This window comes from Gallus gallus, chromosome 19, assembly GCF_016699485.2.
Source record: "Gallus gallus isolate bGalGal1 chromosome 19, bGalGal1.mat.broiler.GRCg7b, whole genome shotgun sequence".
NCBI lineage: Eukaryota > Metazoa > Chordata > Aves > Galliformes > Phasianidae > Gallus > Gallus gallus.
The window spans coordinates 3,423,671-3,441,377 of NC_052550.1; the positions used below are offsets into that span (position 1 = coordinate 3,423,671).

The 17,707-nt window shown below is 43.1% G+C and overlaps 1 protein-coding gene and 1 non-coding gene across 4 annotated transcripts in view; both read right to left on the reverse strand.

Annotated features, from left to right (window-relative positions):
- Positions 1 to 1,739: 1,739 nt before the first annotated feature.
- The window catches only part of SPNS2 (spinster homolog 2 (Drosophila)), a 125,751-nt gene continuing 109,783 nt past the window's right edge, over positions 1,740 to 17,707 (reverse strand). For all 3 annotated transcript variants that reach the window (XR_005840856.2, NM_001389690.2, XM_046902323.1), the window contains 2 exons: positions 7,826 to 7,872; positions 1,740 to 5,985 (listed from right to left, as the gene is read on the reverse strand). Coding sequence is in view for 2 of the 3 variants with exons in the window: in NM_001389690.2 (NP_001376619.1) it covers positions 7,830 to 7,872 (43 nt within the window). In the remaining variant the exon portion in view is untranslated. The remainder of the gene's footprint in view (positions 5,986 to 7,825; positions 7,873 to 17,707) is intronic.
- On the reverse strand, positions 2,466 to 2,528 carry MIR7444 (microRNA 7444). Its single transcript, NR_105612.1, has one exon. It is a non-coding gene; the product is annotated as a microRNA 7444 (primary transcript).

Here is a 17,707-nt window from a genome sequence, read left to right on the forward strand (position 1 = left end):
GACTTTTCAAATATTATGCAAATGCAGCATATAAGAGGCCAGCAGGTCATCTGCCTTTAATGATTTGGAGATGCTCTGAAGGGGAGCAGGAGTTTCAAAACTCAAGTGTCGTCACTAATTTCTTTGCTTATTTCTCTCAGTAGGACATCCTGGGTCTTTGCAGCTCTGCAGAACTAGAGGAGAAGCAGTGTGCAGGTGTGGTGAACGGGAAGCAAGGTGAGCACATAGGTATCCGGGTGTGGTGGGAGGACAGCTCTGGAGCCCACTGGGCTGACTCTTACGATGTGCAGCAGCTTGATCATGCAGTAGAAACTGAGCCTGGAGCTCTACATCAGCAGGGCCATGAGCACCTGGAGCAGTGCCGGGCTGTGCTGCACTGGGCTCCAGTTTTGGAAGGAGTGGGAAGGATGGCATGAGGCAGAAGCTGTGCTGGCTCTTGTTTCTGACAGAGGTTGACTTTGTCTTCCTCCTTGCTTGCTGTGTTCACGTGTACATTTAGTCTCCAGCTTTCACACAGCAATCCAGGGGGAAAAGGGACAGGAAAGCTGTGAGGCATTGTGTGAGTTGTGGTTTGGTAACAATTATACTGCCAATGAAATAACCGGATTTTAGTCTGGCTTTGATGCACAGTTTATAGAATGCAGTCTCTAATGCAGGCAAATTGTGTTTCACCAGTACTTATTTCTGTGTTAGCAGTTGCAAATGCTTCACTTTGCTCAATTTCATGTCGTGTCTGCTGCTGGACCTTTAGGGCTGTCGGGGGATAGGCCATGCTTTGATTTTAAGGAAGCCTTTTCTTTCCAGCCATACTGGGCTTAGAAGCTCTTTGGTAGGAGGAGAGCTGAAGGGTTCTTCCAAATGCAAGAAAACAGCTGCAGTCCCCAAGGCATTGAACTCAAGCAGCTCTCCTGCCTGTTGTCCCAGGCAGGTGGAATTGGGAGGAGCGGGGCTGTGTGAGGCTGTTCTAGCTCATGTCCTCATTCAGTCCCTGCTACCCACAGCTGGTGTGGATGTGCAGATGTATGTCTGTGCTCCAAGAAGAAGTGACCGGTACAGGCAGTTAGCCATTGTTGGCTGATGGATGCTAAGGCTGCTGAGTTTCTGATCTTAGCTGTTGGAACAACATCAACATTTATAAAATCTTGCTTAAGTCCTTTACACAGTACAATTAAGCTGAAAGCCTCAAGGTACTCTGCCAAAAAGCGATCAGAGTTGATTTTTCAGGCAGACAAATCCTTTGCTAGCAGGGGAGCCTCCTAGCCCGGACATGTGCACTGTGCTGAAGGGAATGAGAGCTGAAGAGAGATGCTGCAGAGGACTGTAGGAGATGGAGGACTCTTCCACAGCTGCTGAGAGGAGACACTTGGGTGCAGACATGCTTTGTTTGTGCTGCCATTGCAGATGGGGGCAGGAGGGCAGGTGTGCTGCAGTAGAGTGCACCAAAAGCAGCAGAACCAAGCCAGCACCAACCCATAGAGCCAGCCTGGGTTAGATCTAGGCAGCCAGCTTAGTGGGGGCTGTCATCCACCACCCCTCGGCTCTCTCTGTTCCCTGCTTGTGGTGTTGCTTTTAAACCAGCTTCAGGCAGGCAGGTGCCCAGGTATGTTCACTGCAACCCATGTCAGAGCGCTTCTGGAAGGAGCTGAGGGCAACCTCATCCTAGGGACCAGCCCTACAGGCAGCAACCACAGGAGTGTGCAATCTGATCAAGTGGTGATACAGGAGAAGCAGCCAGGAGGTATGTTTTAAATACTTTTATTTCTTAATTTACATAAAGGTATAGATTTGGCTTATTTCTCTTTTTTTATACTCTGAGATTCACAATCAATTGCTCTTAAAAAATAAAATAGTCATTTGCTTCTGAAAGAAATCAGAAAACTATTTTATACTCCTCCTTGTATAACAAGAAAATATACTCTATACTCCCATACATCACGTAGTAAAGGTGATAGTAAGCACTGGTTTACCAAACAATAAAGCAAACAGAGAAGACAACAATTAGGGCAGAAGGTGCAGAGAGGAACTTCGCTTTCCAGAGTACATCCATTCATTTCATAGGATTCTGTCACCCTGAGGTTCTCTTTTAGCTAGTTCTGTAAAAGGTGAGAGGCTGTTGGGTTCTCCTACTCAGATTCTAGCTCTGAGTGACAGCAGCAGGAGGCAGTGTGGTTACTTGGCTTGGCAGCTTGCTGCTTTTTGGATTTTGGGGCTTTTTCTTGCCTCTCTGTGCAGTTCCCATTACCTCTTCCTTTTGCTGTGTATAAGCAGTCCAGTTGCTTCATATTGAGTACATTGGTGCAAATGCAGTACTGGCTGTAGAGGGAGTTAATGCTTGCTTAAAAACAAAACCACACACCCTTCATGAAGTGAAACAGAAGAAAGCTGTCATGATTAAAAAGGGCATCCTGGACCATCCCCTCTGGACACCCTACACCTGCGAGGCCAGGCACAGACTCTGATGCATGCAGCAAGGCTGCACCTAACACTCCAGGTCCCAGAGAGTGCAAGGAGGTCAGAAGGAGCCTTACTGCAAATCATCAGAGATGGAGGACCCTCAGGCAGAGAGGTGGGGAACAGAGGCAGCACTGGGGAAGGACCAGATAGAGCCCTGAGGAGCGGGGTGAGATGAAGCAGCACCAGCTGAAAACTTGTCTGCCTTTCCATCACTTGGCTTTTCTTCCGAGGAGATGTATTTGTGCTGGGATGGGAGGACATGAGTAGTAGTGCTTGCTCCCTTTTGTTGGTGTTTTCCCATGTTTTCAAATGCATGCATGCTAATTTTCAGACATTCATACAAAGTCATTTTGTGTGCAGGAGATCAGGGGCTTTAAAAGTATTTGTGTTCTAATTGGGACTATTTAATCTTATGTTGAAGTTTTGAGTCTGAAACGTAACATTGATGATTTAAACAACTATTTGTTTAGGTGATAGACTGGAATCTTGCTTCATTGGTTGTGGTGGGTATTAAAAGAGATGTATTTAAAATCAATTATCTTTTCCAATTAATAGCTTTTCTTTAAAAAAAACAAATACTAATTTTAATAAGAGTTGCTATTCAGCTTTGATATAAGCAGTATGTATTCAATCTAAATTTTCCTCAAGTTGTGTACTGGCAGAAATGAGCCAACACCTTGGGACGGGGAATACTACTTTAGAACCCAAGGAAGGGACATGGATGACAACATAGGTCCAGTTTCTGTTTGATGACATGGATGTTTCATGCCCAGATTTGATGTACCTCTTCTTGTTGACTTAATCCTGTAGACCCTTGATCTAAGTGAGCTGGTTTCACTCTGATAGGAGCTCTAGAGGAGCTTGTCGGAGATCTAACTGAACAGTTCTTCCAGTTAGGAATACAAATACGCAGCTAAAACAAGACACACTCAACAAGAAATCCAAACTTTCTGCTTTCAGCCATTAAAATATAGATCACAACATGTAAATGGGCAGCAGCCAGGTTTCCTTTCCCTTCTCCTGTTCATCTTCACTGAGCTATTCTGGTTGCTGCTCAGGTTTCCCTTGCTTAGCCTGGAACATGTGGGAGGAGGAATTCAGAGATCCCTTGGCATGGGACTGCTGCAAGTAGGACTCACTTCTTACTCCCTTGCTTACTCACATCCATTTTTCCTTGTTAAAAAAGCATCCACAGCAATTTCCTTCATATACACAGAAGATAAAGCTGGCCTCCTGTAACAGTGCTGTGCTTCTCCAGCAAGGATTGGGTTTGGCACAAACAAGGGAGATGGCAAAACTATAAAACACTTTGTTCCCTTTTCATTGTTGTCTTCAGAGAATTACGTTTAAGGACAATTCCTGACCTCTGAACTTGAGCAGGAATGCTTCATTTTGTTGACAGTAAATGCTAAAACAGAGAGAGCCTATCAGAAAAGCAGCTCAGGAAATACGGCTAATCTTCTCTGGTCTCTGAAATGAAATGAATAATTGTTGGGTTGCCTCTTGTTTTTTTTTAACCAGCTTAACAAAGAATTTCTTAATGGGAATCAGAAATTCATGTGCCTTTAAAGCCAAGTATTTGGCTTCTACAGTGTCGGTATTTCCCCTGCAAATGTAAATAGGGGCATAATGCGGGAAACAAAACATTGTTTTGGATTTGCTTTTTGTTATTTTTTCTAAGGCCCACTTGCTTTTTCCAGAGGATGCCCACGCACTCAAGGAAAATTTCTGGCTCTGGTTGTTTAGCCAGAACTAGAGCCATTGTTTAAGCATTTTAGGTGACAGATGAAGAGGAAGTGCTCGTATTTTTGTAGGAGTCACCCTCATAACGCTGGCTGTGCAGGAGTAGCGACCAGTTTGGTGGAGTTACCAACCTACCATCTACCACAATGCTTTGCTGTAGATCACAGCACATCCTGGAAGTGAATTGGAGATAAAACCCAGATTTACTACCACTACCTTCTCACGTCTGAACAAAGCTACAGCACAAACAGAACAGCCAGCTTGGAGATGTAACTCACATCCAGTCCTGGTTTTGCATTTCCTTCACTGATATAGTCCTGCTTGCAGCTCAACCACAGTTGCTTATTGAACATGAGCACAAAAGTGAGGTGCTTCCAAGGTGTGCACTGAACTGGGCAAAGTCTGACCTCTGGGAGACATCTAAACAGAAAAAAGGGAGTGGGGAGTTCACTGAACAAACGCCCTTTCTCTGGAAGCCTGACTCTCTCCAGGGCATGTGCTCTCCTTCCTTCCCGTCACTCTTGCAGCATCAAGCTGGTGCAGCATAAATTTGGCTTGTGGAGGTCAAGTGCAAGAAACAAGACTGTTGTGAAATGATGCTCTGACTGCTTTACAGCCACAATCTTCTGCATTTAAAATTCTTTCACACAGTTCAGACACTGGCCTTGTGTCTTGAAGATAAATGATTAAGTGGCACCCACTAAGAGTAATCTAGGACAGTGTGTGAAAATGGACATGCATGAACCTAACCATTGTTCCAAAGGGAACAATGCACTGTAGAGTATCAGCTGCCTGCTCAGAAAATACTGATGAGGGAGAATTAACATTGACAATACATGTAACATGATATGCATGTAAACAAAGCATGATGTTACTGGCACAGCAGTATTGCACTACCAGGCCCTTGGTAAAGCAATTCAGCCAGATGGATTTTGGTATTTTAGAAACCAGTGAACCTCCTAGGCAAGGCTGAATTTAGTATACTGAGCAAAATCTGGAGCCCCTAGGTATTTCTGTCCAAAGTTTGGGGCCTTTCTGTAACAACCACCAGCACACCCAGTGCAGTGCAACTCTCTCCTCTGTCCTATCGCTCAGCCTCAGGTGACAGGCTCCATACATGCACGGGAACTCTTCCCATGGTGTCCTTCTAGGGCCTGATACCAGGGCACTGAGATGAGAAGAGTTGTGGACGTATTCATGTCTGGTATGGTTGCACAGGCAGCTCCAGATTTCAAATGTTTAAATAAAAACTGTTTATCTAAATATATATATATATATATATGTCATCTAATGTCTTTAGCAGATAAAGCATCTTAGGACACATTTAAATAAAATATAATAATCTAAATTGAGCCTTCAGTGTTAAAGAAAAAGTGATGTACAGAATAGGTCCCCAACTAGTGCAGTCTCTGGGTGTGGGAGTGCTGGCAGAACAGCAGCATTCAATAGGACAGAAGTCCTGTAACAATGTGGACTTCATTGGCTACAACTAAAACCATATACACAATCTACAGTCACTCACTTGGGTCCAGTGGAGAGTTGCTTTAGATGTTCAGAGGAACCTGTGATGTCCTTATGCTCAAGAAGCACTGCGTTCCAGGCTGCCCTGCTCATCTCCTGGTGCCTGACCCTGCAGGCTGGAGTTGACGTGGTGGATTTGGTGCTGCTACATAGCCCTTCCAGGGTGGCGTGGAGCTGAGGGAGCCACCGTTTTCCAGTGTGGAAGGGCTTTGAGCTTGAGACTGTTGTTGGAAGCAGGAGTCCACACGTGGTTTCCTTCACCTTCAACTACAAGCGAGGAAAAAGGTGGTTAATGAGCTAGTAATGAGAGCTGATTGGTAACAGTGAATGCATGCACCCCACCTTCATGGTGGAATGAGGCCTAAGAGTCTCGCCTATATGCAACTTGAAGTCTAGCACAGCTTGACTGGTGTGAAGACAGCAGTCTGGGATGAACATAGTTCTGTGGGTTTTGTGAATGAGAAACACAAAGATGCTGTGATCCAGGCAAAATCTGCCCCAGGTTTGGACTCCTATCTGCAGTATTTAAGGCAGCAGCCAAGTCTTGTTTACATCAGTTGTTTAGGTACAACTGTTTGTGCTGTGGATTCAAACAGCTCAGAGGATAAAAGGGCTGACTTTTGCTAGGCTGCTTTTAACCCCATCAGTTCATCAAAGGACTGAGTGACTGCCTTTCACCTTATGTTTTCTTTTCCAAAACTGCTGTTTTTGGAGAGCCCAGTTCAGGGGTGGGAGGTCAGTCCAGCACACACATGCGTGATAGCTCTGCTATTGGTCTTGTTGCTCACATCGTGGTGCAGACAAAGACTTCCTCCCAATGTGCTCCTGGTATATGCTTGCTTTAAAGGGCAACATCAGTACATTCATTGGCTGGTGAGATAGCACTTGTGCATGCTGTGGACTATTTAAGCAGCCTGCAGTTTCCTAGATTATATGGAAAGGATAACCAGTTCTCTCACTGCAGGATTTCCTGTGAGAGGTTCTGTGCTCCATGTTAGGCAGGAAAGGCCCCTGACCTTAAAAATTAGTGACTGCTGGGTTATGGAAAATTCCCTATAAGGATGGCCTGGTTTCTCTCAGATGGTATAAAATTGGACCAAAAGAGGGGAAAAAAAAGTACAGTGAAAACCTCAGTGTGCACAGGAAGCAGGTGTTTAGTTTTATAAGGTGAGTCTCAGCAGCACCATGTAATATTTAATCTCCAATTTTTGAGGCTTTAGGATTTTTTAAAACTTTGTATAAAAGCTGCTGAAAAATGCTAATGTGTGAATACAAAACCAGCCAAGAGAGGGCAAGGTACAGGCGAGTCTATTATATCCTCAGCCAAAACATACTCCCCTATGTGGAAACAGTGCATCTGCTATACTAGAGATTGTAATTAATCATTTCCCCAGAATGCCATTCTTAAGTGTATTACTGAGCTCTGATTTTATGATTAGTCTTTCAATGCATTTAACTTATAGAAATCTTTTCAAAAACTTGCTTCAATTAATTTTGGCTACAGTAAATTGCTGGAAAGTGTTTATCAATTGTTGCAGCTCTGAGCTGCAATGCTGTGACTGTCAGAAAATGATAAGAATAGCATGAACAAAGTTGAGAAGAAAGGGCAGTGGAAGTGGGACTCCTCTGGCTTACTGCCATAGCATTAGGGTTGCAGGGGGGATGGTCCTTGCAACAACACACAAGTTCTTGTGCTCCCAAAAGCATTTTTCAACAGAGAATTTTGGATTTGGAATGTGCTAGGAATGGTCATGTGGTAGTGAGCAAATTTTAGGCTAAGAGCAAAGCAGCAGAAGGTTTTATGAGTGCAAGACACATTCAGGCAAAGCCTGAATTCTGGCTTTGGACAACAATATCTGGTGCTCCTCAGGGTGATAGGGGTCGCATGTCCTTATCTGCTTAAAAAGGAAAGCACAAGGTTTCTGGAAATCACTCAGTGCATCAAAGGGCACTTGAGTTGACCCTTGGTTTTCCTGTTCTTGATTTGCTCTGATTTGGTATCAAAGGTACAGATCGTGGCTGTGTAAGATTAATCTCTTTCCAACTGATACAAAAAGAAATGAGTTGATGATTAGCTTGAAACCAGTTGCTGGGTTGCGTCACTCACCATCTCAGACTTTCACAGAGGCTGGTGGCATCACAAGTTGGTTCACCCTATAGGAGAGAAAACAAGAGTGACATGAGAGAGCTGCACTTGGCTAAGAAATAGACTTCTTAACAACATACCAGCCTGTTAAATCCAGGTGCCTGTTTCGTAATGGTTTCTAAAGAGACAGGATGTTAATAACTGTCCTGCACTATAGCGTAAAGCTGAAACCCTTTCACAGTGGTGTCTGATAGCAATTCTGACAACTGCTGGAACATGCCAAGTAATATTGCAACACTAATTGACAAGGATTTGGGAAGGCCCCAAAGGCATTCAAACATAGCAACTGTTTCCCTAAGCCAGTAACAAGACTGTGTATACAATGGCTTTTGAATGGTGTCCTTGAGACTTGACAGCATAAATGTAAACAGTCACCACTGATAAAAGTTAAATTAAAAAGAAAGCTGTCTTTCAATTTTCAGCTCCTGAAGACCTGCTGCTGTTGCAGACAACTGCTCCCAGGTGACTGATGGGGTCCAGCGGGGACTGCAGTGTCACCAGGGAGAAGCTGTTTTCTGCAACATTCTGTTCTGCACTTCCTGCTACTGAGGACAGTGAGGGGAATGGATCCTGTGTTCTCTGCGGGGACCCAGGAAGAAAGCAGCAGCAGGTCCACAAAGTTTATCCCTTATACCCGTGGTCCTTGTTGTACCATTGCATGCCCTGTGCAATCCAGCCTTCCTCATCAACAGCTCTGAGCTGGAACTGATACCAGCTCTCCTGCTGCAGCAGATGACCTCTCTTTCTTTCCCACTCTCTTCATGCCTTCTCAGACTGTTTCTCTCCCTAAGTAAGCACAGTCTCCTTTCACAGTGTTAAGCACAGCAGGGCTCTTCTGTGGACTGTAATAAGGTCAGTCACCCTTGAACTGTAATCATTTTGGGACTTGCTTTCTATCTTGGTTGGTCATTGACATCAGTGTTGGAAAACCCCCACTTCACTTAAGGTTATGGCATGAAGTAACCATGTTTGTAACTCAAATGCACTCTATCTGTACCTGGCCAATGGGAGGAAAAAATGAGCATAGAATCGGAGTCTTCTCATACCACTTGGCTGTGTTAACTTAAAATAACAAACTGAAACCATGGTATTGTATAGCTTAAAAGACTGCAGCAGGATTTTGCCATCACACACAAAAGTACAGATTCTTCCCAAATCAGTGAAAAACTTGGGCAGGCTGGCAGGGAAGATGACAGAATCTCTGCCTGAAGTCCAACCAGGTAAGAACATCACAGTGAAACATCACTTTCCTTTGGAAGATGCTGATTCATTAAAACTCATCATTGTCTCCTTACCAGACTTCGTACCTGACCCAAAGTATGGCTGAAAAGGGATGGTGCTAGGTTAAGACGTGCTCCGAGATGAAAATGAAGCAGTGGTTAAGGGCCACCTTCCAAGAAATCTCTGCAGCCAAGATGCAAGATCGAAGATTCTGTGCATTTCTCCAAAGTCTCTTGTCTTTTTGCTTTTTAAAGCTATAAACTGAAATACTTCTGATGCAGGAGCTGGCCCATGTTTCTTTATAGGATTACTCTTGGTAACTCTACTGCACTGGACATTTTAACCATGCTTTAATTTTCAGAATATATCACAGAGCTAAAATATGACCTTGTAATGCAACACTACTTTAGAAGTAGGATGTAAACGATGCTATTTTTGAAGCCAGCAGAAAACACTAAAACAGATGTTTGAATGCTGTGCAGTGTTGAAAGTAATGTCCAAGATTCAGAATACATATAGAAAACATTCGTTTTGACATAACTTTAGCATAGAGAACCCACCTGCGTTGCTGAGAGGTGAACTGCAAACACACCTAAGACTTTGCTTCTTGTGCTACTTATAGTTCAGCTTCCCATGGAGTAAAACCCACCCCTACATAAGCACTTCTGTTATCCCCAAGTCTCAAAAATTACTAGTCGTTTGCATCTTAACAAGTATTTCTCCGTTTTGCTTTATCTCTCCTTTACAGATGGGAGCAGAGGCCTAGAGGGACTAATCCTGAAATACATTTAGAAGATTTCACAGGAAATTAGACCCCACAAGACTTTTGAGAACCTGCTGGGGACAGAATTGACTTTCAGGAATCGCATAGGAAGTGGGCAGAATTAAGAACTGAAATAGTCTCCCAGAATTTCACACAGGGCAGTTTTCATTCTTTCTGAACCACTGTAGTGCAGACAGTGGCCACTGACCTATACACAGTCTGATTTCAATGAAGCTCAGCTTCTCAGCTTACAGTGGCAGCTGGTCAGCTCTGCGTATATTTATTTTTTTAAGTAAAAATGCTAATAATAAATTTCAGATTCTCTTAGGTGATAGAATGTCTTCCATGGACTTAAGAAAACAAGACTAAACAGGATGTAAATCCTCATTTATGACCCACTTGTCAGATAATGATGGTAACCCCACACCGACTAGGTTCTTGCTTCCGATCTGGGGGTATCTGCTGACTAAACTTTAGTTCCTAAATTGTTCTATTTTCTCCGCATTGTTTTCTCAAGATGATGAATGTTTTCATTCCTTGAAGAAAGTGGGGTGGGAACCACTCTGTTATTTCCTGAGGGGGATGAAACTTACCCAAATTGCCTTTCAAGAACAGAAGCTGCACAACTTTTTTTTTTCCACGTGCTTCTCCAGTAGTTAAAATGGGACCGACTCCTCCTAACCCCATCATTTCCTCCCCTGTCAAACCCAAATAGTTCTCCTAGATCCTATCAAACTATTTCCATGTAATGTGACAGCATCTATAATTCTCAAGCATTTATATGACTGCCTGTTTAATATTAAACTACATGCTCTAGAGCTGTTAAATATTTATGCTGCGTAAAATGCATCTATTTTCACAGTACCTCAGCCAGTGATGGAATTGCATAAGAAAAAGATGACAAATTTAAGATAGCAGATGAGCGGCCAAGTCCTTTACAGGTCAGCTATACTCCAGTTTCAGTTTCAGGAACTGCAGAGATGATTTTTCAAATTCTCTGTTCCTTTCACTGTAGCTGCTCACCTACCCAACTGACACCAGAGATTACAGTTTGCAATACAGACTGTAATTACAGGTTGTAGTAACAGTGTACACCTCTACTGTGCTGCAACAGTTCCCAGCACAACTCTTTGAATGAGGTTTTGCTGCCCACATCACATCCACGCGTGCTCCACCCCATGTCAGCAAGAATAAAAACATTTCCTTTTTCACCTTCATTTCTATCTATACATAACCTAAACAACACACATATTCTGGTATCCTATGGACTGCCACGCAACCCATTTTCTTGCTGTTTAAACAAGCCAGGCTCTGGCTTCTGTAACAGAGAAAGATATTAGGAAATAACGTTCTAATTTTCACAGCCCGCTGTACTTAACATCACTTAATTTTTACAGTCGACAATAAAATGCTTCAGTGAGGCCCTTCTAGCCTGCAAATAGCTCATTATTTGACTAACAAGAGCTCATTCAGTAGACAAGAGTGTTGGGGCTACAGGGGCAGCTAGATCGACAGTGGCCTTAGCGGAAGGGAGGGTAAGTAAATCCCTGCTGAAGCCAATTGCCAAAACACATTAATATTTTAGTAAACAAAGAAGGGAAATGGACACAAATTTACAGACCATTCCACTCATATTTTCCACTATTGTCTGCACACTGTCAACACCCTCACAAACCCAACTTGCAGTTTGGCCTGCCAGCAAACAAACAGATAAGTAACAAGACCAGGAAACACCTCGTTAAAAACACACATAACCACTGGTCGTATGGTATCACATATGTAAATCACATTATTCATGCTATACACAGACACTGCTGCCTTGTCTCAGCAATATTTCACCACGCAGGTATTTATAGCTGCATTTCCCTGAGCCTTTGTCACACCTCTCTGGAAGACTTTGAATCAGTCAGATTCCATTGGAAGCACCAAGCATGCACAAAGCCAACAGGGCTGCACATCTTCATGCAAAGATTTCTGACCCTGAAAACGAATCAGAGGACCATGGATCTGCTCTGTCTTACTTTGCTTACTGCTGAAACCAAAGCTAGCTGCAGAGTGCTCCTTCTGCTTGACTCTGTACCACATTTGCTGGGTAACCTACTGGTCCCAACACTGCACTGCGTTTTTGCCAGACATGTTACCAAGTGCAAAATCAGCAGGGTGGAGACTCTAGTTCAAGTATGTACCCTTTAAACCCTTCATTGCACATTTTTAATGAAGCAGTGCAGGATATAAATGTGCAAACCACTGCTGTCTTCCAGTAACAAAGGATGGTTGCAATTTTCACCAGCAATGGGAAGGAGCTGGACTTCCCTGCTCTACAACAGGGTACAAACAGCTAAATCAAGGATTGCTTCCAATCAGGATGACCTGTTTTAGCTGATCTCAAGCTATTTTGATAGTTAAGTCAGTAATTTTGGGCCAAGACACACAAGATTAACAACATACATTATGGCTGAAACTCGGTGCTTTGATTTAAAAGGCTCCTTGTACGCTGCATCTGGAAACAATGTCAGAGTAAAGATGCATGAAAGGTGAGCAATAACAATATGTCAAGCTAGAAAGAGCCCGGTGAGTGGTACAGGGACAGGACTGGCACAGCTAAAAATAGTCTATGCACTGAGCTTCCTGATGCATCATGACACGACCGTGCAGCCTTCCAGGAAAAGGGTCTCTTGGATGAAGCTGAGGTCAGTTTGTTACAATTCTGTAGTGCTACGCTTAGCGTTCTTTAACAAAGAAGCAAACGTGGGAATAGCTTACACTGAAGTAGGAAAGCATTATTTAATTGAGCTCTGCTGGCTGCTTCACTCATTTATAGCCAGTGAGGAAGCTTGGGGCCTGTGTAGATCTGAAGCCCTCCAAATCAGGCTCAAAGCTGAAGACTTGGCTGTGTGCAGCACTCCTGGCAGCTGCTGGCACAGAGCTGCCCCTCCCTCTGGAGCCAGAAGAGGTGGCTCAGTCTGTGCTGAGCAGCAGCTCTCATGGGGATGGCCTGACAGGAGCTGCATGCTGCTGGTGACAGGTGCTCTGCCAGCTGCACTAAAGAAATGAGTTGGCTTAAATCCCCTTCTTTCCTGCACATCAGTGGGTTTACTGAACAGAATACAATAATTGTGTACAGCAAATACATTTTTTCTCTCTGTTCGGTACAGCCTCTCAAAGCTGCCCAGACTCAGTTACTATTTTCCATCTGTTCACTTAATCCAGGTGCTGACTATATATTTGCTCCCAGGAAGAAACATAGGTCAGCTTCTATTTACCCTCTTTCACAGATCTTAGAAGAGGAGAACACTGTCATAAAGAAATAAATTAGTAACCTTTCCTTCTATTTTCCAGGCAGCTGCAACAGAACGGATCTGAATATGAGCAGTTAATAGCACTCAGTAGATACCGAGGACTTGGATGGAAATGAAGTCTGCCTTACTGCTCTGCAGTGGTATGCTAATGTGGACTCCTGAAGCTACTGAGGATGCAGGTCTCTGAGGCCCTCAGAACATTGGGCTTAAATCTGTCCCTGTGTATGTGATTCTGCTGGATAATGTTGAGATGTTGAGAATGCTCAGAGTTGAGATGATGAGTTTTCTAGAGCCATGGAAGATGTGGATAGCATCATACTCTCATGTGCACTGAAATAGTGGAGGAAAAAGAAAGTGGGGAGTCTTGATCTTTTCTTGGCATGCCATGACAAACAAAAGCAGGTATGATGTAATTGAATCTGTACAAAAAAAATCCTGTACAACTTCCTGATGTCAACCAATTAGAAACACATTTCTTACCCTCCAGAATATCTACCTCATAATACAGCTCTTTTCAGCAATCTCTAAACTAGCAGGTATGGGGAACTGTCCTGTTTTGCTCTGCAGAACAGTCTGGGCAAGCCCTTTCTGGCACACGATAGTGGTATGGCAGCAACAATGACTAAGCCAGAATACTTAAGATGCTCTTTCTGGAAGTACTGCAATTAATAAGCCAACAGTTTTGCCCCTGTTTCACTAAAAGGTGTCATTTAGGTCAAGGCCCCAGCCACAATTAAATTACTCACATACAGTCACAGCTTGCCGAAATCTGCCTTGCCAAATACCTCCAGTCCAGATTCACAGTGCACAAGTCTGCTGATTTCCTTCATGCTAAGTGTGCATTAGTCTATTATTAACACCGTTGCCTTGAATATGAGCATGCAGTTCTTCACATGAAGAGGTCATCTACTGTTGATAGAAGTCAATACATTTATAATATGTTTTGTGACTGTGACAGTCTGCAAGAAACAGACTGGCAAGGCTGTGGTTTTTATTACTTGTTCCATTTCTCTGCACCAGAAATGGTTTCTGGCTTGGAAGACTGCCTTCTGTTCAGTTGCTCCAGTCACCTGCATGAGACCTCATCAGCTTTCGTACCTGTGCCAGGGAAGCCTTAGCAAAGAAACTGTCTTAGCAGGAATTTAAAATACCTTCCTGTGTGATGAAGTCCTTGCATGCCAAGAACTGCCCTTTGCAACGACGATGAGTCATATTGCATCTATTGTGAGCATATGGTTAAAGTTCCCTTACACCTTGTGGGCAAGCGCTTTTAATCTTGATTTACAGCTGATGAGCATTTTAGGGATAGCATTTACTTCCTGAAGGTCACAGCAGAGATTCAGTAGCCAAGACACTGGTAGGACTCAAAGTAGTTCTTGATGTGATACTCCTTGAAAAGAAATTCCCTTTTTGCTGCAAAACAGCACACAAGCAGCTAGCAATAGACGAGGAATACTGTTTTCCTTTCTCCATGGCAAAAGAGATTAACCTCGAAAGGACAATGAATGCGGGGAATTGATGGGTTTGGAGAGCCACGAAGTTCTGCCTGCAGCCTCAGCCACAGCTCACACTTAGCAAGAGCTATGCCAACACCAGCTGGCTCCATCCTTCTGCATCTACTTAAGCAAAGCTCCTGCTGCCAACAATTAACTTGAACAGCATATTTCAAATGCTGTGAGCATTTTGCATAAGGACCACTGTTCAGCTCAACGTGTCTGTGAACAACCAAACTGACCCTTGACATCTTCTTACATAACCTGCAGGAAATCTGCAGGTTGGGTAACGCAAGCAAACTAAATAGTAATTTTTTTCTAACATGAGACCATATTTTCCATCTGCATGAAACCAGCATTTCTCAGCTGAAGAAAGCAAATCAGCATTTAAAATTCAGCCAGTCCCAAGCCATTACATTCTTGTATCTGCTAGTTCCATCTATGGATTTACAAACATGGCTAGTAAACAGGGAAGAAAAAAAAACCACACTTTTACAAGCAGGTTTTTTCCACCAGTAAGAAAACTACTTATATTTATACCATCTCTTCATATTCCTAACCCCACGTTTTCATATAAACCATCTAATTATCTAATACTATTCCATCTGCAGTCTATGAATGTTTTTTGTGTCACTGTGATCTGCAGAACACACTCCTTGCCTCTCTTCCTTCAACATCACAACACTGCAACCTAATCTGTTGGTTTGGGTTTTTTTTTTACTACGGACTGGTACACCTTTAGAAGGCTAAGGGCATCTTACCTGGGCTAAAAAACCATTCTGTCCAGCTCCTTTAAACAAGATAACCCTGCAAAGGATCCTAAAATATTTCATGGAGGGCATATTCGTCTTAGTAGTGCAGATGACCAGAATGGGATGCGCCATGCACCAGTCTAGCATACCAGCTGTACCTGTTACACTATTAATGGAGGGGTTTCTGCTGTGCTGACAACAACATGAGGTTATTTCACAGGTTCCTTTCTGTCTCTAACTGCTGCCACACAAAAATCAGAGAAAAGAAGGTTGACAGTGCTGTGAGTCCTTTCTCTGCCCCACATAATAGAATCTGCAAAGCAAAAATAAGGTCAGACACTTTCAAATTGCTGCAATAGGAGAACTGGGAGATCATTTTATATCTAGTTCTAGAAAAGGCTAAAAATAAGCCTGATGTGAGGCAGAAGACAGTCTGAAAATGGATTATTCTCATTTTTCCTGTAATGTAATTTTCAGATTTGCTGTGTTTAAGGCAGCAGAAAAGATGCATGGAGCAGGAATTGTTCTTTTTGAGTCTTTCACTATATGGTCTGTAGTTAGCTTTTTCTTTCCAGTGGTTTACCCACCACTTTTAAAGTGAAATGTTAATTACCACTGCTGCTCAGCTAGAGTTCCCACATCTGATCAAAGGTGTTAATTTTTTTTTTTTTTTAATGAAACATTTAATTTTATGAAAGAAGAAAAACCTACTAGAGCCGTACAAGTAGCCTGAACCTTTGCTAGTCATGGAAACAACAAACAGGCAAGTTATTTATGCTTGCAGATCTCTCTGAAGTGATGGGTGGTAGCTAGCTAAATATCTAAATTCCTTTGTTCTGACCAGCTGCATCAATGCAGCTATTTATTCCTGTTTGTATCTGCGCCAGGGATATACACTGCAGTTGCATCCTGCTGCCTGATCTGCATTGCTGTATCTCTGGCAAAAATACCCAGCATATATCATGCAGGATGCAGAGAGGGATGGAACAGTTATAAACCTTGGATATCCAGCTGTACCTCTGGGTGGGCATAGGAAAGAATAGAAAATCTCACGTCTCCAGGTATAGAATCAGTGATTAAATAAAAATTGATGTAGAAAAAAAAACCTTTTGAGGGGGTAGATTATTCTACACCTGAACAGAGCGGTCTTTCTCATAAAAAATGGAGGTGAATTTGGGCTTTCCCTCAGAAACAATTGGATGTGGACATCATGGGAGACAGGACCCTGGATTGTAGAATCACTTGTGCCTGCTGCAGAGCATCAGGGGTCCCACGGGTCTGTGCCTGTACTGAAACAGAAAATCACTGCACAGCAGAACTCCAGAGGCTCAACACTCACATTAGCTGCCCAGAAAAGAATCCTGCTACATGATAATTACATTACAGTGATTTATATGCCCTGGCACCTGAAAGTTGTCAGAGCTTGGGGAAAGGACTTTTTCACTTTTCCTAGTGAAAAGAGCACATTCTTCCTAATTAATAGTGAAGTCACTGCTTCTAATAAGTACTATTGCAGGCATTTCTTCTGCAACTCTAGGGTGAATCTCTGTTTTTTCAAGTTATCTGCATTATGAGCAAGGGAGGGGACAGACACTACAGCTGCAATTCTAAGCAGTGCTGAGCTCTTACTTTCAACATGTGCAGTACCCCAGGTGCTCCTCTGGAAGTTGCCTTCTGGCTGATAACCTGCCAGAACTGCCCAGAAACCAGAGATGGAGCTGGGGAATAACAGTGAGGTCATCAGATTGCTGATGGGTTTATCCAGGGCTCTGCCATGGCAAGATACTGTATTTGTACACACTGTCTTCCAGGGCACCTACAACTATAACTTGAATATCACAAATACTACAAATGTAGTCATGTTTGGCAAGAAAACATGACAGCTTGAACCCTCCACCACAGTACTGTAGGACTGGATGAACAAACAGTGTAGGCAAGCGAAATCGCAGCAGTGATTGTAGGTGAGTGGTTTCAAAAAGAACTCATGTATTTCTAGTGCATAAGAGCTATTACAGAGACCATTCTCTAACCATTTTCTCTCTTTTATCACTTTAGAAGGGTGGGGGTAAATTTGTGTTTTTAAAATTGTACCAAAAATGACTGGATTACATTACGGAGTGAAGTACTGCACTGTGTTCTCTGCTAGTCCTCAACTGACTAAAAGCCTCCTTACGCTGTCAGGCTCCTAAGACACTATGAAGGTCATTGTAAAAGAATCAAGATTTTTTAAGAAGAGAGCTGCTGTACAAAGAATTTCTTTTCCTGAGTGTTTTTGTGAGAGGGGCATCCTTGTTGATTGGAATTCCTGTGCTAAA